At 41.2% G+C, this 23,166-nt stretch overlaps 1 protein-coding gene across 2 annotated transcripts in view; it reads right to left on the bottom strand.

The window, feature by feature from the left end:
- Nucleotides 1–23,166, bottom strand: part of CACNB4 (calcium voltage-gated channel auxiliary subunit beta 4) — a 144,885-nt gene that overhangs the window by 47,223 nt on the left and 74,496 nt on the right. Inside the window, exons 3-5 of one of the 2 annotated variants that reach the window (XM_024735950.1) lie at nt 10,549–10,668; nt 8,323–8,445; nt 1,345–1,475 (exon numbers count right to left, since the gene is read on the bottom strand). In XM_024735950.1, coding sequence (XP_024591718.1) covers nt 1,345–1,475; nt 8,323–8,445; nt 10,549–10,668 — 374 coding nt within the window. Of the gene's footprint in view, nt 1–1,344; nt 1,476–8,322; nt 8,446–10,548; nt 10,669–23,166 lie in introns of those variants that run through there. The other variant, XM_024735949.1, reaches the window with a different exon arrangement.

Here is a 23,166-nt window from a genome sequence, read left to right as displayed (position 1 = left end):
AACTTTGGAAATGGTGATAATAATTCATTTATTATTTCATTCAAATATCTATTGAGTATTCACTGTCCTAGAAACTAGGAATACAACAGTGGGGGGAAAAACAAAATTCCTTCCCTTATACAGACAAATTCTAATGGGAAGTATCAGTATCAAACAGATGAATAGGTAAATATATAGTATTTCTGACAGTAATAAGTGCAACAGAGAAAACTGAGTCGGGAGAGAGACAGGAAGCAAGGGAAGAGAAGTGGATTCAACTTTAAATATGGTGGCAGGAAAGGGGTCATTGAAAAGGTGATATTTAACTAAGATCTGAAGCAGATGGAGTGATCCAGTGGAAAAGTGAAGAGAAGCGTCCAGTAAAAGGAAACAGCAATTACAAAGGTCCTGAGACAGGAACATGTGTTCCCACATGGAGCAGCATGAGAGACAAAAAGTCTAGAGAAGAAGTAATAAGAGGGATTAATCATTAATAATGTTATACGCATGATAATTAAAAGTGGGCTTACACTCTACTTTTGTGATCTCCTATCACTGTTTAAGAGGTTCCCATTATGACAAAGGCAAAAGGGCCCCTGAAGAACAGAGGAGTTTTTGAAACAGAAAAGGATCTAATAGAAAAAGGAGGTTGAGAGTTGAGAGAAAGAACTGCTTCTATGTTAGGACTTTCATAAAATGGTAACACATAGCAAATCAGTACTTCAATGTAGGCTCACAATATATGCAGGCTCAGTATGATTCTGATTTCTCCTCTCAGGCTTTGCTTGTATCCCTGGGACCTTCAAATACCTGCACTCTGAGATCTTTGTGGCTACTTCATGAGTTCACTAGAGGTTAATTCATCTGAAGCTGGACAGAGTATTACCCCAAGTACCAAGTGATGGCAGCAGCCACAGAAAACCCTGGACAAAGTGCTACTAGTCCCGGAATGGTCTTGCATGTGCCATGGCATTCTGTGCCCACTTCAAAGAGAGTCTCTGAAAGTTAACCAAGAAGAGCCATGATGCCAGGTCAGGTCAGGCCCCCACTTACTGTACTGAGAAAGGATACCCTACACGACTCTCACAGAGGAAAGCTTAGGTTCCCAGGAGGGTTTGCTGAAGCCGCAGAAAACAGTCTCCACTGTGGAATTCGTGTTGATTCCAGGGGTGTCCAGGCTTCAGCACACAATGGAGAGAGTGAACTATGTGAAACCCCTTTGTGTCAATTTCAGAAACACCTTGCACATAGAGAAGTAGCTTTTACTTTGAAAGCATATATGTTTAACCTAATAAGCAAACTTGAAAATATCACCTAATTTTCCTACTTCCACCAAAAAACTTTAGAGAAAGGAAGGAGCCTTACCCTCCGTGAAAACGTCCTCTTTTTTGTTCTTGCTGAATCCGTATGTTCTCCAATCTAAGTGGACTTGGGATGAAGCCAATCTCACAGCCTTCTTTCACCAGCCTTCCTATCCACCAATCATTGTTATATTTCTGGAATGCAGGAATAAAACTGCTATCAACAGTAATTCACTGATCTTCACATTTATAAATCTCAGGGGACCAAAGGAATGAAACACTATATTATATAATATTATACTATACTCTATTACATATACAAACACTATTTATAGTATATTATACTATATTATATATATCTGGGGTGGAGAAGTCCATAGAAGAAACCAAACTTTTTTTTTTTTTTTTTTGAAACCAAATTTTTAATCTAAAGGCCCAGAGAGTAAACACTTTAGGGTCTGCAGGCCATATGGTCTCTGCTGCAACTACTGTAATCTGCTATTATGGTGTGGAAGCAGCCACAGTCAATACGTAAACAAGTAAGCACGGATGTGCTTCAACAAATTTTTTCTTTCCAAAAAAGGCAGCAGGCTGGTTTCAGCCTGTGAGCCACAGTTTGCCAATCCCTGGGCAAAAGTCAGGTCTTAACATTTGGATTCCTTTGGTCCTTGTCAAGAAGCTCTAGCCAATTCTTAAGGAATAGATTTTACATGGATAAATATGCACCAACGTAACTGGAACTCTGGAAGACAGGATAGACAAGCCTAAGACAAAATACACTGAATAGTCTGGTTTTTGTCGAAAGCTTTGAGGTAAAAATTCCACCATACTATCTGTATTCTACTCTCTCTGGGGAAAAATTATAATCTTCCAAATACAGGTTTGCAAATCAAGGTCCATCTTACTACCCGAAGAAAAACAAGCCTACTCTTACAAAGGCTAAGCATATTATACATAAGTGGAATTTTTGAAATAATCTCCAAATGGCCTGAAGCCCAACAGGAATGAAGGAATTTCCATTTAAATAAAGTTCCATGACACATAAACTTGGGAAACAAACCCACACAAAGGCTTCAGCCAATATGGGGTGAACATGGTCCTATGTGATGGGCCAGCAAAACTGCATTTGTAATGATAGATTTGCTGGATCCTAGGACAGGAGACATATTTAATCCAAGCTACCTGCCTCAAGGGAAGGTTTCTGCTAGGTGATTTCTAGAAAGCAGATATTAGTCCTACTGTTTACATCCTCCAGAGATAATTCCAAAAACTTCCTTTTGTGTCTTTAACAGTGTTGGGCAAGGTAACTCTCTCTCTTTGATCCAGAAACCATTTAGTTTTTTCGAAATGTAACTCTCTATGGTATATTTTGCTTAGCTCAGAGAACAGTAGAATTTATATGTATATGACATTGACACGTTGTGAAGGAGGAATGGATGATTCTGTTGAATCATCGCAGCATGAAATTCCAGGTAACTGAGTAATTCTGAGTAACAGCTTCACACTCAAAAGCAAAAAGATATGATTTAGAGATTTGGCCTTTGTTATGCACACAGCTCCTACACAAGGCCCGCATGGCATGCAGTCTGAGCCTGCACTGAAGAAAAGAGTTGACCTAATATAAAATCTTGAACAATCTAGGTCTCAGTTTCTTCCATCTTTCCATCGTTTATTTCAGGATAACAGGCCTGAAATACCAGGCCCATTTATTTTGGAATTAACAAAAGGCAACGGGACCCTTTCAGAATGCTTGGTGCACAGACCTGGAATTTAAATTTTACTGTGGTAGGGGCAAAACACACAATGAGTCATCGTTTCCTAGGGCTTAAGTTACTTCCGGAAATCAAGTTAGCCCACCAGAACACTAACTTACTAAGTCTTATCCAAATAACCTTAAGGGGTTTCTGAAGTAGTTAACACAACTTCCCAAGATGTTTTACCTTAGTTCTAAGGAACAGTGAGAATCTGACTTAACGTTAATGAAAGTTCTTTGAGCCAATTTGGGGAAAGCTGCGTTGTATGTTCAAAAGCTTATTAAATAGCCCGTCCTTTGGTATATATGTGATAAGGAGAGCTGTAGCTTTTCTCTGCATTGAAGCTTTTCGTTACTGAGGCAGTACTTCTAACAGAGCATATACCAAATGGCCTTCTAGGTGATGGATGAGAGGAAAGGCTACAACTCGATTATAGAAATATGTTCCTTTGTGTTGATATTCTGGGAGCACATGCCAGCTCTCTGGCAAGGTCACCTTAGTGTTCCAATCCTTCTCATTTCCCTAAAACGATGAGCACTTTCTCTTTCTAAGATGTTTCCTTATCTGCGACCTCAAGGTCTGAAAACACGTGGCTCAAATCCACATAGGATTACCAACTCAATACCATACATCAAACTGCCAGACAAGAGAAAGTCACTGATGAAGGAGCACATACTTCAAAAAAGCAACCCACTGGACAAATGGAGAAGATTGATGGGATGGAGGAAAGCAATAAAATATAGCAAGGTGGGGATAAGGGTGTGAGTAGTGTGCATGGAATATGTGAAAACTTCTCTTACCATTTAAAGTGCTGCTTCTCCTTGGAAACGATGGGTATGAGCAGCTAAGGAATACGGTTTGGTCATTTTTGATGGGAATGGTGAGACAAAGTCAACGTAACCATTCAGATGTCAGGGTACATGTTTCAGGTAAAGAGTCCTTGTCTTCGAGGCAGATATGGATATCCCCACCACGTACACGATTGAGAAAGCAGAAGCCATCAACTCTGTGCTTCCTCAGCTTCTTATAACCAAGGCTCTGAGCTGTGTGTGCCTGCACTCATCTTTTTCCTGCATGTTATAATGAATTAGTGTTCCCCATCGTATCAGAGGTCTGTCTCTCCTCTCGGGGTCTGGATCCCACGCTTCCTGACTACCAAAAACTTGACTCCTTTGCCCATCTCTCCTTTCCCATCAATCTCTCCCTCTCTCTCTCTGGTGGTTAATAGCAGCATGTACTGGTGCTCTGATAGCTCCCATCTTGAAAGGAAAGCTCTTTGGACTTCATACGCTCTTCAGTCTACTGCCCGGTCAGTGTCAACTCCCTTGAAAGCACCGTCTGTGCTTGCTAAATATACTTCCTAACTCCCCTTCTCTCCTCATTACACTCCATCCAGCTTCTGTCTCTCTGTCTCCATAACTCCAGACAATGGTCCCAGTGACTTCGTTGCTACTGACCACTTTGCCAACCCGACATCCATTCCTTTCTCCTTGTCTTAGGTGACACGTCGCAACACTGGCCACAGCTGGTTGCTGCCTCCTTTTGGATATGCTCTTCTCTCTTGATGTCCATGCCTTGCTCTGTCCTGATTTTCCTCCCAAATCTCATGTTTCTCCTTTTCCGTAATTGTTGAATCTTTTCATGCACCGCACTTTTGCAGGATGGAATTCCTTTGAGTTTGATCCAGGGCTGTTTTCTCTCCTCCCTCTCCTCTCTCTTTAGGTGACTTCTGTCATTACCTCAGCTTTAAATGCCACCTGGATAAACTAATGATCCAAACTTATTTCTTTGGCCCAACCCCGTCCTCTGAGCTCCAAATTCTTACATCTAACTTCCTCCTTCATATCTCCTTTGAGATGTCTACTCCCTAACCTCCCTTCCCATCTGTCCTCACTCCACCCTGGTCAACTCCATCCTAGTTGCTCAATTCATAAAGCTTGATTTCCTTGATCATCTTGGATTTCTCCCTCAATCTTAGTTCCTACATGTGGTCCATCAGCAGCACAGATCATTGAACTTCCACAATATATGTCAAAGGTGTCTACTTCTTTCCATCTCACTGACACCAGGCCAGCTCAGTCCCATTATCTCTCATCTAAAATGGTTCTAACAGTCTCCCTGATTCCGTACTTATCCCACTCCAATCCACTGTCTCTACAACAATCAGAATAGCCTTCAAATAATAAATTCATCCCACTCCTCTGCTTTTAAAGTCTTCAGTGCCATCTTATTATACTTAGAATAAAATATGAAGTCTTGCCGTCACCTTAAGGTCCCACTTGACCTGTGCCCTGCTTACTTCTACAACTCTGTTTCCTGCTACTGGCTCACTGCGTTCCAGGCATATGACCTTCTTCCAGTTGATTGATTGTGCCAACTTATTTTGTCCTACCACAGGGCCTTTACACATGCTGTTTCCTCTCCCTAGAAGGTTTCTTCTTTCTTCTTTTTTTTTTTTTAAGGCTGGCTACCCTGCTTAATGGTCACATACTCAGAAAGGCTTCTCTGATCACCCCTATATTTAAAAGTATATAACCTCCTCATCCCTATATTTTAAGATTCCCAGCAACCAGTTCATTTTTTACACAAAGCATTCACAATTTGTAATGATTTATTTTTTCATTATCTGTCTCCCCACTAGAATTTAAGTCCATGAGGGAAGGTACTCTGTCTTTGTTTACAGCTGTCAGACAACATCTGTCAGACAATATCTGCCAACATTAGCACACACTAAATGCTCAAGAACTATATCTTGAATGGAACAAAGGAACAAATGTAGAATTTCACCCAGTTCACATGGGCACAATGCAAAGACAGTGAGACATCTGTAGACACATCAGTGTTTGACCTACTTGCTATCATATAGTTAAAAAATTTTTAAATGTACATGTTTTGGTGTCATTAATGCTATTGTAGAATGCACAGTTTTGAAAGACAGTGATTTTCAAATTGTTATATATTAACTGTGCACATCTTGTTTTGGGCCAGAGGGTAAGTGCTGGTGTCTCAGTGACATTAAGTGACAGGTTTATGTTGATCACATTCCTCAGGCTCCTCAGGGTCGGGTTTCACTTTATTGTTCCACCCTTACACTCTCCTTTTTCTTTTTTCAAAATGTTTTTTAATTAGTAAACTTTATTTTTAAGAGCAGTTCTAGGTTCATAGCAGAATTGTGGGAAAAGTACAGAGAGTTCCCATATACCCCTGCCTCCACACATGCATAACCTCCCCCACTATCAACATCCCACACTAGAGTGGTACATTTGTTACAACGATGAACCTACAATGACGCATCATTCTCACCCAGAGTCATGTTGTACCTTCTACGGGTTTTGACAAATGTGTAATGACATGTATCCACCATTATATATCCACTCTCTGTTTTCTAAGATCCAATTTCTAACGGCTCCTTTCCAGCAGAGCCAATGGAGACTATCAAGTAGGAATGTCCTCCGATGTATGCCTCCAGCCCCACTGGAAAATCCTGTGCAGAACAGGGAAGTTCAAGGAAGGCAAGACTTTCCTCCTGACTCGGCCTACTTTTTGTGCCAATATTCCGGATGCTATCTCCTTCCCTCTACTCCAGCCCCTCATTCTATCAGTTAGGTCTTTTCCTTCCCATATATATCACTGGGTTCAACAGCTCAGCATGGAAAACATATATAAATCTTTCCCATCCTAAAAAAACAAAAAAAAGCAAATAAACTTTTAAAAACACTCCCTCAACTCTATTCTGCCTTCTCCTGGGTAAAACCTGTCCTTTTCAACTCAAAGCACTTAGGAAGAGCAAACTGCAACTCCTCTCCTCTGGCCTCCACATTATGTGGGGAGAGGCCCATTGAGTAACTCCATGGGAGGTTCCCAGTGCCCCAGACACAGTGCACCTAACAGCAAATTTATAATCACATCACCCCTGTCACAAATCTTCTCCCCTCTCAGCCTTCTTTATTTTGATAGCTGACACCACCCTCTGCCCTTTCAGGTGAGCTAGAAAAACTGCCCTCCATCCTTCATTTCTCTTCATCTCACTTTCTCCACTATCCCCCCCCGCCCCCGCCGCCATGTGAAATCTTCCAATCTGGTCTATTTGCCTCTTAACTCTCTCTCCAAGCTGCTCCCTCTTTCTATCATCTCTGCTTCAGCCACTGTCTAGACTTACCATGTCTCCCCAGCCTCTGCAATACTCCCTCGACGATCAGAGTCACCATGCTAAGATACGAGGCTGGTCACATCCATCCTTTATTTAAAATTCCTCTCCAGCCCACTGCCTGGTGATCGAGTCCAGCCTCCTTGCCATGGCCTACGAGATCCTTTCTCATCTGGCCCCTGCCTCTCTGATGTGGCCCATCCCCTGTACCACTCCCCGCTTACCACCCTCCAGCGGTGCTGTGCTCATTGCCCCTGGCTGTCCCTTCCACCTGAAACTGCCACCCCTCACCCCAGCCTGAACTCAGGCTTCACCACTTCTGAAGAGCTTTCCAGCCCCCCACCCTCCTCCTCCTGAGCCGGATGGTCCCTCCTGCTCTTTCTTTGGGCTCCCACAACACCCATTCAATTTTACTGTAACAGAACTTCTCAACCCATGCAGAAACTATGCACTAGTCTGTCTCCCCCACCAGACTCTGAGCTCCCTGGCCGAGGGGACAGTGGACCTTCAGCTCTGATCCCCAAATGCCCAGCACAATGTCTGACATAAAGGAGGATTTCAATACACCCAGGTTGAGTAAATGAAAGTTTCTGATGTCACTATTCCATCTTTCAAGATGCGAGGCCTCAAGTGCTCAATCCCTCAAGGTTTCTATTTCCCAAAGTCCTCTGCCCTTCTCTTAACTTTAACAATTTAATTATTATACTCTGTAGTGTTGGTTTGGCGGTCAAGGTCCACGGGACAATAATCCAGATGTTTATAATTACAACATCCCTTGTAAATGGTGCCTTCTGGGTAGGAGCCATGCCACCGAACTCACATTTCCCTAAATTGGATCCATTGATCTATGTCAATGGATCTACCATGGTAGGTGATTAAAAGGTGACCAGAGGACCACAGGTCTATCCTAAATCGATCCTCTGATGATTGTGATTCAATGTTTTAAATGTGTGATAATGTAAGCAATGATCTCAGGCTTCCAAATCTCGCTGAGAAGGAATGGATTTGGAAGGCTTAGCCAATTAAATGAGGTAACACATTGGCAGCTCCTCAGGGCTTCTCTCCATTTAGTTTGGCTCAGAGCTGATTCCTGGCCTTGGCCTTGTAGCAGGTTAGGGGATACAGAGTGCCGTACATTTACCTCTTTAATGTGTAGAAAGTCCTTGGCGTCAAAGGAGATGGCCGTGCTTGGAACAGGCACATCCTCATCCAAGGCACCACAGTAGCTCACATTCGTCTTCACAGCAAATGCTACAGGTTTGGACTGGGAACAGAACCATGGAATAAGGATGGAGGGAGGAAGACAGAAGAGGATTTTTCACACTGAAATGTAGAACCAGATAATGGATAGTACCAGGCAGTAAGGGAAATCACTTTCCAAAGAGGGATCTCAACTGGGTTCTACATTTCCAGGCAGCAGTGAGAAATCTGCAGAAAGGGCTCTGAAGAGGATTCAGTCCTATCAGCCCGACCATGTTCCCCCTCCTGTCGTACTTTCCAACATCCCAAAGAATCGTGCCCTAAAATTTGGGGGGAAGGGATGGAAAGGCGGGAGGGGCAGTCTGCTTTGGCCTCTAGTCATAAAACTCATGTTTATTATTTTAAATGGTAACAGACGCCTCCACCTTGGCATACAGGAAATGTGTGCTGGGTCTTAAATAAAAAGGTGGTGGAGGGTTAAAATAAATATTTTTGAAATAGCCTTAGGCCTGAAAACCTGCAGGATCCCACTTAATAGAATACCTTGTCCTGCCAGGGAAAAGAAAGCCCAGGTCCCAGTAGACAGGAAGGGCGGAGCTGCTCACTCATCACCTTCTCCCTAGCTAACAAAAGCTGCTTCTGAAACTTTTCTTAGACAGATTCCTCCGCAGCAAAGTGCTCTCGGGCTGGTGCAGCTTGGCAGAGGTTAAGTAAGCCACCAGCCTAAGCTAACAGCGCTGTTGCTGACATTTGGGTGACCACAATAGCCACAAAATAGACTCTGAGAGAAACCTAAAACAAAATTTAGCCACAAGTAAGAACACCAGTTTCCAGCAATCCCGGGCTGCTCTGTTATGGGCTCATTTATTCGTGCTGGGACCATGCCTGGGAGCAACAGCACTGAGGCAGGATCCGAGTTAGAGTCTCACTGATGTCCTTTCCCAGGTGCTGCTCCAACCCCCTTCCGCCAACCAGCACAGGTAGCACGGGTGTGGAAGCAAAGGAAGACACCTTGTGAACCTGCCTCATCCTCTTCTTCCCGCTCTTTTAAACATTTTACTGTAAAAATAGAAAAGGGGGGCTTCCCTGGTGGTGCAGTGGTTGAGAGTCTGCCTGCCAATGCAGGGGACACGGGTTCGTGCCCCGGTCCGGGAGGATCCCACATGCTGTGGAGCGGCTGGGCCCGTGAGCCATGGCCGCTGGGCCTGCGCGTCCGGAGCCTGTGCTCTGCAACGGGAGAGGCCACAACAGTGAGAGGCCCGCGTACCGCAAAGAAATAAAAACTAAAAAAATAAATAAGTAAGTAAATAAGTAAATAAATAAAATAAAAATAGAAAAGGGAAGGAGTTCACTTTATCTGAGCTTCCTTTTTTTTTCTCCTAAAAATTAGAAAGACTAGATCAATATGCTTTAGGAGTCTATCGTGAAGGGCAAAGGAGGAGAGGCTGACCAGGAACATGTTATATCTGTTACTGTGCATAAAATTTCATTTGACAAAAGGGGTCTGTACTTAAAAAAAAAAAAAAGTCTGAAAGACATAGCATGGGAGATCTCTAGTGACTCAGTTCTAACATTCAAAAATGCAATTTGTTCTTTGTTGCCTCCTATGGGCAGGGATTCCTATGGGGGCCCCTCCCTGTGGAATATCTGAAGGTCTCTTGCGGCAAAGCCTTTCATTGCTCATCTTTGCTGAAATGCTAATCGTTGTTCAAAGCTCTGAACGGTGAACTTGAGGTGGGAGATTGACACCAAGAGGGAAGAACAGAGACACCAACAGGGAGACCCACTGACCAGTTATGCACGTGTGGCCTGCATGAAAGCTGCTGTCTTGGAGAACGGGGCAAGCACGCTGGTTCCTTGGGAGGCCCTCTAACGACAGTTGGAGGGGCAAGCTGGATATGGGGCACAATTGCTAAGTTAGAAGATGACCAAGAATTTTCACCAGCAAACCAAACACAAAAGGTAGGTGAAGGGGTCCGTGTCTCAGGATATGGCTCCCTGAGAATGTTACTATCAGGGGTGAACAGATCATGGAGCCTTGCAATCTGGTGCCTTATCAGAATGATCATAAAATGATTACTCCAGAGAAATCTGAGGCTGGGGAAGAGCAGCTGATACCTGCTGAGCAACATGCCACTTTGGAACCCAAGAGGGGCAAGAACTTCACCTTTGCTCTCTCAAGCTGGATGGCCGCCTGCTGCTCTCTCTCTTGCCGAATTGCTTCCCGATCCTCTTCCAGAGAGACATCGGAGTCAGACGGCCTGCTCGTGTAGGAATCCGCTGAACCCTGGAAAGGAAAACCCGGAGTAGCTTGAATGAGGTGATGTGGAGCTTCTTAAATCATCACATCTAACAGCATCCTGGAGTGGGTTCTTCTCATTTGCATAGAATTTGATAAATACGCTCTATGCCTTATTGCAGACATAAATTTAGATGGCAGAATATAGTTAAGCATCTGAGTAATTCGGAAGGTAGCAATGTTAGGAAGGGAAATATTTTGACTAGATTAAGTGCTAGAAAGTAAACTGCAATGAAAATTATGTGATGTTCAGCCCCAATTCTTCTTGTTTTGTGCTATCTTTATATTAAGCCCATATCAACTTGCGGAACTGAAATTTCATTCCATTCTCTGTTTTATATACAGATTTTTAAAGGAGTAAGAGATTTAGCCTATTACAAGAGTAACTCCTACCCATATCTTGGATTACAGATGATCAATTTAAGATTTCAACACAGCAAATCAGAAACCTGAATTAGTAAAATGATTTTCAGTTCCATTGTCAACGCCATTGAACAAGGATGTCCTCAACTGAAGCCCATTCCTAGAAGGACTATTTGAACAATAATGAAATCCAGCCTGACTCATGTGGCCAAGGAATTTCGGGCAGTGGACATCACTTGGTGCTCATGCCATAAGAAGAGGTGAAAACCACAGCAGTTGAAAAGTTAAAAACAAAAACAAACACCCCAGAAGCTTGCTTTCTGCTTGCTAAAAGAACATCACCCTTACAATTTCCTTAAGCTGGCATGAGAAGTTGATATTTGTGTAGCTATTTCCACAGCAGACGTATTGATAAGACTGGTGGATTTGGCATGTTTCATAAACCAGGTACAGATTCTAAAAGGCGTATGCTTATCCATATAGCTGAGAATTTGCCACACACTGCAAAAAAATAACTCTAAGAATGGCTGACTGCTGAAGCGGGCACTTTGAAAGATTTTTCTAAACTTAGAAATGTTAGGGTTTGTTTGTTTATACATTATTTGTGAATTTGCTGCCTGTATGGGTAGCTTTGTCTCAGTAGAGGGTGTCATTTTAGCTGGGGTAGTCTTTCCCACCATAAAAAAAATCCCAGCACAGATTTTCCTGGCAGCCTAGAACAATAATTCCTGGTTAGAGTTTTATCAGAATGCCCAGTAGAACCCTGGTTCTAAATTCTAACTCTGCAACCCACTTTTGAAGACTTTATACAAGTTCCTAGACCACTCTAAGACTCAGTCTCCTCTTCTGTAAAATGGGGATGTGGTTTACTTCACAGAATTAAATGGAATAGGATATAATGAATCCCTGATTATTGAGCCCTGGCTGTCACACCAGCGTGGGGCTAGATGCTTTGCACACCTTATCTCACTGAATCCTTAGAGCAGTGGGTAAGCTGGGATTCAAACACGGGTAATCCAACCGTAGAGCCAGCAGTTTCAAACCCTACATTGAGCTGGACTTGATGAAGTATTTACTCTAGGACCTGGCACATAGTAGGCACACAATAAATAGCCATTCTCATTTCTATTTCCTAGTGCTGGTATTTCTAACTTGATTTTAAAAAAAAGAGTTAAGAGATTCTAATCATTTTTCAGCTTACTTACATATGCAAGTAAGTTGCCCATCTTGAAATGTACAGTATCCTTTTTTATTGTATTTGCTGCATAGAAAACACGGTAAGTTTTTTTCCCCAGCTTTATTGAGATATAATTGACATATAACACTGTGCAAGTTTAAGGTGTACAATGTGTTGATTTGATACATTTATATATTGCAAAATGATTATGCTGTAAGTTTCATAACTGCAGTGTGTCCAAATCCATGCACTTTATGCAGTGCTTTTGAAAGTGCCCTTTACAGAGGAAATGTATTTGCTAACCAAATTATAACCAAACTCATCTGTGCAAATCTACTGGGGAAAAATCTGGACCTACAAAATAAATAAGTACAGGGTGACTATTTTATAGATGCATTCATTGCTTAAAAAAGAGCTACCCTGGGCTTCCCTGGTGGCGCAGTGGTTGAGAGTCCGCCTGCCGATGCAGGGGACACGGGTTCATGCCCCGGTCTGGGAAGATCCCACATGCCACGGAGCAGCTAGGCCCCTGAGCCATGGCCGTTGAGCCTGCGCGTCCAGAGCCTGTGCTCCAGAGACTGCCTGGGCCGGACTAGAGGGAGGATGGGGAAGGGAAGTGGGGCTGCAGCAGGCTTAGTAGGACTGGAGGGTCGGGGGTACTGCCCAGAGGTCTGGTTATACCTTTATGATCAGGAAGAGGGAAACTGCAAGAAGGGAATAATGCTAGATGCTAAGAGGACAGAACTAAAGATATAAAGGTTACTAGCTCTGGCCAAAGCTAAAAACTGCAGCCCCGTCAGCTTTTTGTTTTCCAAAATTCCACTTCATAAAATGGGCAAAGAGCAAGGCACCCAACTCATCAAGTGAGCCAAACCTGGGCTGTTAATCTTTCTGTAAGATGCACGACAGAGGCTAGTCCCTCAAAAGTTCCTAAGCAGAAACCATTGCAGGTCACATCTTTGAGTCTCCAAAGAAACAACTAAATTGGGGGGAAAAAATGGAAACAATTGCTGCAAGTCTTTTTTTTTTTTTGCGGTACACGGGCCTGTCACTGTGTGTAGTTGAGTACACTCTCAACTACTGCGCCACCAGGGAAGCCCGCTGCAAGTCTTTTTATATATATATAACATTACATATGTATGTATAAAATAATGCATCCTAGCGAATATCAAAAGAAACACATACATGTCTTTCTATTAACATGAGGCCCAGATTTTTCCCCCTTTTACTCAATATTGAAAACAGATTCCAGCCTCACACCTTTCGTAAATCTTCTTGAGTATAAAATACAAACGTTATAGAAACATTGAAAAAGTCAATTAGTTTACTGTTGTCCTAGAAGAAGGAAAGTGATCTCAAGTCAAACAATGGAAAAGTTTCTTTTCCTGCCTGGAGAGAGAGGCCATGACATGAATGGGAGAGTGGCCGTGGACTTTGGGGTCAGGAAGTATTGGGTTTGACACTGCTTCTAGTTCTTACTGGCTGTGTGTCTTGGGCAACTAATTTTAACTTTCTGAGTCTCAATTTCCTCCCCCTTTGAAATGGAGATAATAACACATACCTCACAGAGTTTCCCAGTGTTTGATTTGAGATGGAACATCATTTCATTTACCATCATGAGGAAAATTCAGGAATTGCCAGCAAATAATATTTGACTCACTCATTAAAGTTTTTGGCAGCTCTTCAGCATTCAATTTTTGGCTGCCCTAGAGTTTTAGGATTTACATCTTGTTCTTTTTTTTTAAACAGCTTTATTGAGGTATAATTTACATACCATAAAATTCACATAATTTAAATTATGATTCAATAAATTTTTAATAAATTTACAGGATACAATTCACATAACAATCTAATATTAGAATATTTCTACCACTTCAGGAAAAAAAAAAAAACCCTTTTGCCTATTTGCAGTCACTCTCCAAACCTACCACGAGATCCAGGGATCCACTTACTTATCTTGTCCTTTTAAAACTAAAATATACTTCTCTTCTTATGAGTACCTTTAGTATTTAGATATGTCATTAAATTACAGCAAGGAGAAGGGAGAGTTTATAAATGTTTGACTTTTAAATGCATTAATACTGGAACAGAACGTGGTTATTGTTGGAACTTTTGAGCTTTGTGGTCAGTCCTGTGCCTCTCACTTCCTAACTAGCTTAGCTGTCCATTCACTGGACACTGACCACCTGTCAGTGGCAACAATGTGAGAGGAGAGCTGCTTAACTTTTCTGAGATTCTATCCTCATCGGCAAAATAGGAATGAACCCTTCAGGGTTATATTGGAGAATTACTAAGATGCCATAGTATAGCATAGCATACAAGCATAGTAATGGCACAAATAAAACCAGTGTTGTGCAAGAGAACTTTCTGCAATGATGGATATTCTGTATGGCTGCTGTCCAGTATGGTAGCCACTAGCCACATGTGGTTATGGAGCACTTGAAATGTGCCTGGCCAGACGGAAGAACTGAACTTATCATTTAATTTTTAAATGTTTAAAGTTTTATTTCACTTTAATTAATTTAAAGGCAGATACCCACATGTTAACTAGTGGCTACCACATGGGGCTGTGCAGTGGTACGAACTCCAAATGTCAGCCCTTCCAGATCAGACAAGTGAATGTTAAACCTGATGTAAATCTGGTATTTTAATAGTTGCATTAAGTGGGCTAAGTAAAAGTGGAATGTCCAGAGACACATATCACTCCCAATGGATGTGAGCTTGTTTCTTTCCACTGAGTTTGCAATGACGTGACGATGCACTTTTCCACAACGTAGAAGGAACAAAGCTCTTTCTTGATTACTTTCCCAGATTTCCCAGGGTGGATAGGTAAAGAGCCCCCTCGTGAGGTTGCCCTAGACAAAAAGGTCTTGTAGGCAACATGTATCTTTACAGGATAGCCCCTCACTTTCTTGCAGATGCTTTCTTCTCCTCCACCCCCTTCACCAAACATGTCCAGAGCTCTTAGCCAGGGCCCCCACCCAGCCTAGCAGGGTCCAGGCTATGTCTCCAAGTAGATACGCCTGGGCAGTGCCTAGAACATAGCAGAACCTCAACTTCGTTGAAAGAAAGACACTCTCGCTCCCATCAAAATCTATTCTTTGTTCCATGATTTCAAGTTCTTCTAGAGTGGTTGGTTAATTGATCAAGGTTTATGCTAACTGGGTGTGATGTTGTTAGCAGACACCCCCCCATAACATGAGTTTTTTCTTTTTTTTTTAGAATTATGGTTTTCAGTGCCCTAATCCAGAACACTGGATAATGTGTACATTATCAGCACTTTGGCAGAACAAGGAGCTTTTGAAATTATGTCTCAGAGATGACAACTTAACTTTGCTCTAAGGTACCTTGTACCGTGTCTTGTAAACAGAAGGTCTTCAAATATGTTGGTTGAGAGAATAAGGCAAGCTCTGCAGCCCACTTTTATTGGACAGAAGACCAGCAATTAATCCGACTAAGCTCCGATTTTAGGCTTCAAAGAGCAGTCAATGGCAGCAAAGGAATATGTTCAGAAAAGGCCATAAACGGAAAGGAAAGAGAATGAATGCTTACTCATCCCTTACTTTATGTGAGTCACTAACTTATGAACTTTAGATTATCACATCAACACTACAAAGTAGGTTACGATTATCCCCATTTTATAGATGAGGCATCTGAGGCTCAAACAGGCAATAAGAACTTCCCTCAATGTCACTATCATAGGGCACATTGCAGAGTGCAGGAGTATGGGCAGAATCTTTTTTTAAATTTCCTCTACAAAATGTGGTGCAAACTTACATTAAAAAGTCAAACATTTTAGTCGCCTTCACTAAAAGAAAACAACATTCTGCAATATTTCGTTAACATAGATCGTACACCAAAATCTCACTCACTAGGAACGATGGATGCAAGTAAAGAAATGACATTCTTAGATCAAGGAAAACAAACTGGAGACTGTTTTTCAAAAGACATGTTTGCTTTTCTAACTTCACATGGTAACTCTAGATTATCAAGGTTTTGGTTTGTGAATTTCATTGAGTTTCTGCTTTAATGACAGGATTTTTACTCAGCATTTTAGTTATTGGTAGGAGATTTTAAGGCCCCCTTGAGTTTTCTTTTTCTCTTAAGTGATAACTCCTCCAGTTGTGTTAAACTACTTATTTACAGGTTACTTCTTATAACTAAATTATAATTATATATCAATATTTAGTTAAAAACAAAATGCAGGCTTTGTCTAAATTATCTGACTAGTGGAATCCAAATTAATGGGTTCTATTATAACTGTTTTTACATAATTTATTTAAAAGGAAGTAATACTATTTAGAAAACTTAGCCAACCTATCCTTCTCGTTATGTTGACTAGTTTGGCAACTGTTGCAATTGCCTGGTTTCGGATAGGTATTTCTTTTCTTTTTTCTTTTCTTTTGCATTTTTTCTTTGACTTTTACTGAGCTATAATTGACATACAGCACTGTATAAATTTAAGGTGTACAGCATAATGATGTGACTTACATATATCACAGAATGATAGATAGGTATTTCTTTTCATTGGTAGTCCAAGGAGACCCATCAGTGGCGATACAACAACAGCAGAAAAGTTTCAATTGGCCTCATAAGTATGAAGAGGGAGGTGACAAAAAGGCCCAGATGGAGATGAAAAGGAAATCTGTGTCAGTCATGGCCATTTAGGAGCTTGTGGGAAAGGAGAAGTTGCATTGTGGGGCTAACAGCAGATCTGCAAGTTAAATCAGTGGTGATGTTGGTAACGGGGGCAGATTCCTCTTAGCTTGGGCTACTATGAGGATTGCAGTTTCATATGGTTCAGCCTAATACACTGGGGGAAGAACAAAAGATAAAGATGACTTTATATGGATCCTATTTCACCAAACTGCTCTGATAATCAGTGCATGGGATCATACACGTATGTAAGAAGTGCTACATCAATGAACACAATTAGTAATCAATCAAAACCCCCTGTGAGACTAAAGGGCAACAGACGTTGAAAAAAGTCATGATCACATTTTGCATACAAGAAGAAGGTTATTTTAATGGTACAGATGATGAGATTATGGAGCTCACTCTCCTTCTGGGAAAGGGAAAGTGACTGCCTGCTGGGAGAAGGTGGCTTCAAGCAGTCAAGCTTTACTTTGTACGGGGTCACAGAACAACATCATGGGACACGGAGCAGTCACCCCCGGAACCAGCGCTGCCTGCTCAGAACCGAGAGCTTCTGACCAACCCATGGGACACAGGTGAGTGTCTGGGCAGCTACACCTGGCCGATCCCAGCAGCGGCACCTGCAAGCAGCAGCCACAGCACGCGGTCTTCATGCCAGGGCGGTGGCTCAAGCTGCACTAATCTAGTTTCAGCGGAGACGTTAAAAAGGAAATGAATATATTTGCTCAGAAAATCCTGAATGTGCTGCTGGTTGCTGCAGAACTGCATAGTGATAAGGCAACTAATGGTTTCTTGTAAATGTGGGCGTCTGTGATCCTTCTGGAAAAGGGATTGACTGACACTTCACATACCCCCAGAGTAGTTTACAAAGTAGCCCACAAAACACTACTTTTATGTTGTGGTCTATTTTCTTGAGAGTCATATTAGAGACCTGATAACAGTAAATATGTTTCTCCCAAAAGGAGCTCCAGGCAATTATTTGTATTTAAAAAAAAACTTTTTAAGACTTTTCCTTCTGTCATATAAAGGAAGGAATAATATAGGTTGCTTTAGAAGAAAGTAAGGGAAGGACTTGAACCTCTCCTGTATCATTTCTGTAGCCTCAGAAATGGGTTGATGAAAAATTATCCTTCACTCTTTGAAAATATTTTGTATTCATAACGTTTCTCATTAAAGCGATGCATACTGACTGCATCAAGAACAGAAACCCTTCCCCAGAGATGGCTGCAGATGTGACGGAAGCCAAAATGAAGCATCTGCTTCATTTCAGGCAGAGATCATGTCTTCCCCACTTTTGTTGTCCTCAGAGGCCCCAGCACAGAGCTTTGCACCTCAGAGGAGTTCAAAACTATTTACTGAATGAAAAAGTGAATAAGGAGGTTTCAAGGGGAGGAAGAGAAACACAAATGGACTGCCCGGTAATGGCCAGACTTCACCCAAAGGGAGTATGCACTTTGGGCTTCCAGATGTTGCTGGAAACCATGTTGGAAGGAAGAGTGAACACCAATGTTAACTTGACAAAATGATATGAAAGTGATTTGGAAAACTTAATATTCAAAAATCTCTCAGAAAAAAATGTTAAAAGAAAGAATAAAGAAGGAGAATTAACCTTTTTAAAATAGATATTAAAACATTATAAAACTGCAGAAATTAAAAATGTTTGGTTCTAGCACAGATCAAAGAAATAAGAGTCCACAAATCAACCTCTATATATTGATAATTAATATTTAACAGGGGGACTTCCCTGGTGGCGCAGTTTAAAAAAAAAAAAAAAATATATATATAACTGGAAACATTTCAAATCAATGGAAAAAGAGTGATTATTCAGTAAACAATGTTGGGAAACTTAGCTGGCCGATTGGGGGAAAAAGGTAGATCTCTATTTGATTTCTTATACAAAAATAAATTGCAGATGAAGATATTTAAAGGCAAAATTATATAGATATATCCTTATGTATTTCTTACATATATACATATATTTATACTAGCACTGGCAGAAACTATGGCTAAAGTTTTTTTTTTTTTTTTTTTTAAATGCAGTACGTGGGCCTCTCACTGTTGTGGCCTCTCCCGTTGCGGAGCACAGGCTCCGGACGCGCAGGCTCAGTGGCCATGGCTCACGGGCCCAGCCACTCCGCGGCATGTGGGATCTTCCTGGACCGGGGGACGAACCCGTGTCCCCTGCATCGGCAGGCGGACTCTCAACCACTGCGCCACCAGGGAAGCCCATGGCTATAATTTTAATGTAGCATGCCAAAATGTTCAGAAGCTATGAAAAGACTGATTAATTTGACTACATAAAAAGTTTAAATATTTATCTGGGAGAAAAAAATACAAAAATGCAAATGACAGAAAAAGAAAATATTGTCACATAAGTGACCTGGGCTTAACGTTCTTCATATTCAAAGACCACTAATGAAGTAATAAGAAAAAGATGAACAACCTACCTCTTCACCCACCGATATGGCAAAAAAATAAAAAGTTAGGAAAAAGAAAAAGGAACAAGAATGTACACTGAACACATGAAAAGAACTTCAGTCTCTTTCCTACATAAAGAAATATAACTTAAAATATGATACTACTTTCATTGATTAGATCAAAACATTTGAAAATACCCCGTACTAGTGAGGGTACATATGTTGGTATGAGTGTAAGTTGGTTTTATATTTCTGGAGGTAATTAGGTAAAAACAATCAAAATAAAACAGACATAAATTTTAACCAAACCATTCTACCTGAAGAAATTTACCCTAGAAATATACCTATATCAGATATGTATATATAAATGTACATACAAGAATATTCACTGCAATATTGCATATGACAGCAAAAAAATCATAAAAACCTAAATGTTAGCCATAGAAGACATGTTTTTAAAAGTAGAGTGTATTCACACATAGAATAGTATGTAAGCACTAAAAAGCATGACACAGACCTCTAAGTAAGTATATGTAAAATTGTCACAAGATCAAATGGTAAAATAATCTGGCATGTTGTTTTAAAATTGTGTTAAAATAAATGAGAGTCTCTCTCTATATAACACATATATATGTATGCATACACACACACACACAGGAGGAGGAAAACAAACTTTCATTTATTACACTTTATATCTTTTTGTACAGTTTGAATTTTTACCTTGAGAAATTACAAAAAACTAATATTATGTATATAGATATTCACATTTATATACACAATGTGTACTAAGAGTTATGTAGCTTGAAAATAAACATGTACTTATTTTTTTTTTTTTTGCGGTACGCGGGCCTGTCACTATTGTGGCCTCTTCCGTTGCGGAGCACAGGCTCCGGACGCGCAGGCTCAGCGGCCATGGCTCACGGGCCTAGCCGCTCCGCGGCATGTGGGATCTTCCCAGACCGGGGCACGAACCCGTGTCCCCTGCATCGACAGGCGGACTCTCAACCACTGCGCCACCAGGGAAGCCCTGTATTTCTTTTTACAGAGTTATGTAGATTGAAATTACCTGCCTTAACCTCAAATGATGATTTTGATAGGTGTGGTTAGTGTTAACCACTTTTATTAATTGTGGTCTTTGGAAAAGAATATTCCCTCTGAAAGGGCTAGGGGCCCCAACAAAGGCTAGGTTAGCGTGAGTTTTTCTCTTTGACCACTAATCTCCTAAATTTGTGAAGCTTGTAGGTCTTAAGTTAAAAACAAGATGATGCAACTTAATGTAGTAGTTTAAATTTAGGTATAAATGCTATTTTTGAATTGTAAGACAGTGACTGATTTGAGGGTATATGAGAGGTCTGGTGGGTCCCTTACGCACACGTAGCTACCCCTAGTTACCTCCAGAGAAGGAATCCTCCAGCATCTCACTGTCACGAGACCTGTACTCCAGGCTGCTATATTCCTTACAAACTTGCTATCCCTCCTTTGCTCTTTGGGGCCTTGACAGCGACTACACAGTGCCCAGCCCTCCCCATCAGCATCGATCAACTTTATATGGAATCTGGAGTGGTGAAAGCAATAACCTTCCCTGGGTAGTGTCCTTCCTCCGCAGTGGGTTCAGAAGTGGGGAATGAAAACAAGGCTTGCTTTTTGACTCCCATCTGATAATTGTATTGGAGCTTGTTAGATTAGAGGAAATTCTTAGTTCAACCTTTGGAACTAGGAAATGAGGCTTTAATCAGAATAAAACAGCACTTTACAGACGTTATCTAAATGTCACCATAAAAACATTAAGACGTGGAGCTCATTATCCTCACTGAAGTAACCAAGATTCAGGAGAAACCAATAATCTGCCCAAGGTCATACAGCTGGCCAAGTATGGTGAACTCTGATCTCACTAACTCAAAAGCCCTTGCTAATAGCTAATAACTAAGCTCAGTTGAGGTGTTGGTAGACACTGCTGGATGAGCAGATCACTAAGGCTTCTGGCTTAAAAACACTAGAATCTCTCTCTTTCTCTGCTTTTAGAATGAACTAACAATCACTAACCATGCTATGTTTTTCCCAGTAAATGATCTTGATTTCTCTCCAAAGCTCTTTTGAGCCCTCACAGACGGGTCAGGCTGCATGCCCTAAGTCACCCAACCATCAGCTAATGAAGCCAAGAATTGCATTTCAGGTCAGAGCATCTCTTGAATGATCTCTAAGATTCTTCTGAGATCTGTTCTTAAAGATGTCTTCATAGTGAGAGGAATTAGGTCTTCAAGTACATGGTGATAGAGTATTCATTTGAATTCACATCAAAATACACGCAATCAACTATTCCTAAGGATGGGACTATCAAACTTTCAGGTTTTCTCTTCCCTTCCTTCAGGCCTATCCATTAGCTCATTATTATATCCAAAGTGATCAGAGAGGAAATCCACACCTGCTTTTTTGTTGTTGTTGGAAACTTTTGGACCAAACGAAAAAGAAAAAAGTTGAGATAAAATTATTGATTAGAATGAGTCTGGGAGAACTCATCAAGAAAAAGAGGGAAAGGACTCAAATCAATAAAATTAGAAATGAAAGAGAAGAAGTTACAACGGACACCACAGAAATACAAAAGCATCATTAGAGACTACTACAAGCAACTCCATGCCAATAAAATGGACGACCTGGAAGAAATGGATGAATTCTTAGAAAGGTATAACCTTCCAAGATTGAACCAGGAAGAAATAGAAAATATGAACAGACCAATCACAAGTAATGAAATTGAAACTGTGACGAAAAATCTTCCAACAAACAAAAGTCCAGGACCAGATGGCTTCACAGGTGAATTCTTTCAAACATTTAGAGAAGAGCTAACACCCATCCTTCTCAAACTCTTCCAAAAAATTTCAGAGGAAGGAACACTCCCAAACTCATTCTATGAGGCCACCATCACCCTGATACCAAAACCAGACAAACGTACTACAAAAAAAGAAAATACCAGACCAATATCACTGATGAATATAGATGCAAAATCCTCAACAAAATACTAGCAAACAGAATCCAACAACACATGAAAAGGATCATACACCATGATCAAGTGGGATTTATCCCAGGGATGCAAGGATTCTTCAATATACACAAATCAATCAATGTGATACACCATGTTAACAAACTGAAGAATAAAAACCATATGTTCATCTCAATAGGGGCAGAAATAAAAGTAAACAAATGGGACCTAATGAAACTTAAAAGCTTTTGCAAAGCAAAGGAAACTATAAACAAGATGAAAAGACAACCCTCAGAATGGGAGAAAATATTTGCAAATGAATCACCCAACAAAGGATTAATCTCCAAAATATATAAACAGCTCGTGCAGATCAATATTACAAAAGCAAACAACCCAATCCAAAAATGGGCAGAAGACCTAAATAGACATTTCTCCAAAGAAGACATATAGATGGCCAAGAGGCATGAAAAGCTGCTCAACATCACTAATTATTAGAGAAATGCAAATCAAAACTACAATGAGGTATCACCTCACACCAGATAGAAGGGTCATCAACAGAAAATCTATGAACAACAAATGCTGGAGATGGTGTGAAGAAAAGGGAACTCTCTTGCACTGTTGGTGGGGATGTAAATTGATAGAGCCACTATAGAGAACAGTATGGAGGTTACTTAAAAACTAAAAATAGAATTACCATATAACCCAGTAATCCCACTACCGGGCATATACACAGAGAAAGCCATAATTCAAAAAGACACATCCGGGCTTCCGTGGTGGAGCAGTGGTTGAGAGTCCGCCTGCTGATGCAGGGGACACGGGTTTGTGCCCCGGTCCGGGAAGATCCCACATGCCGCGGAGTGGCTGGGCCCATTAGCCATGGCTGCTGAGCCTGCGCGTCC

The sequence above is a fragment of the Neophocaena asiaeorientalis genome, unplaced genomic scaffold (assembly GCF_003031525.2).
Source record: "Neophocaena asiaeorientalis asiaeorientalis breed wild unplaced genomic scaffold, Neophocaena_asiaeorientalis_V1.1 scaffold72, whole genome shotgun sequence".
Classification (NCBI taxonomy): domain Eukaryota; kingdom Metazoa; phylum Chordata; class Mammalia; order Artiodactyla; family Phocoenidae; genus Neophocaena; species Neophocaena asiaeorientalis.
The sequence above is the reverse complement of the archived record's forward strand: the minus strand, read 5'-3'. Positions and strand labels throughout refer to the sequence as shown.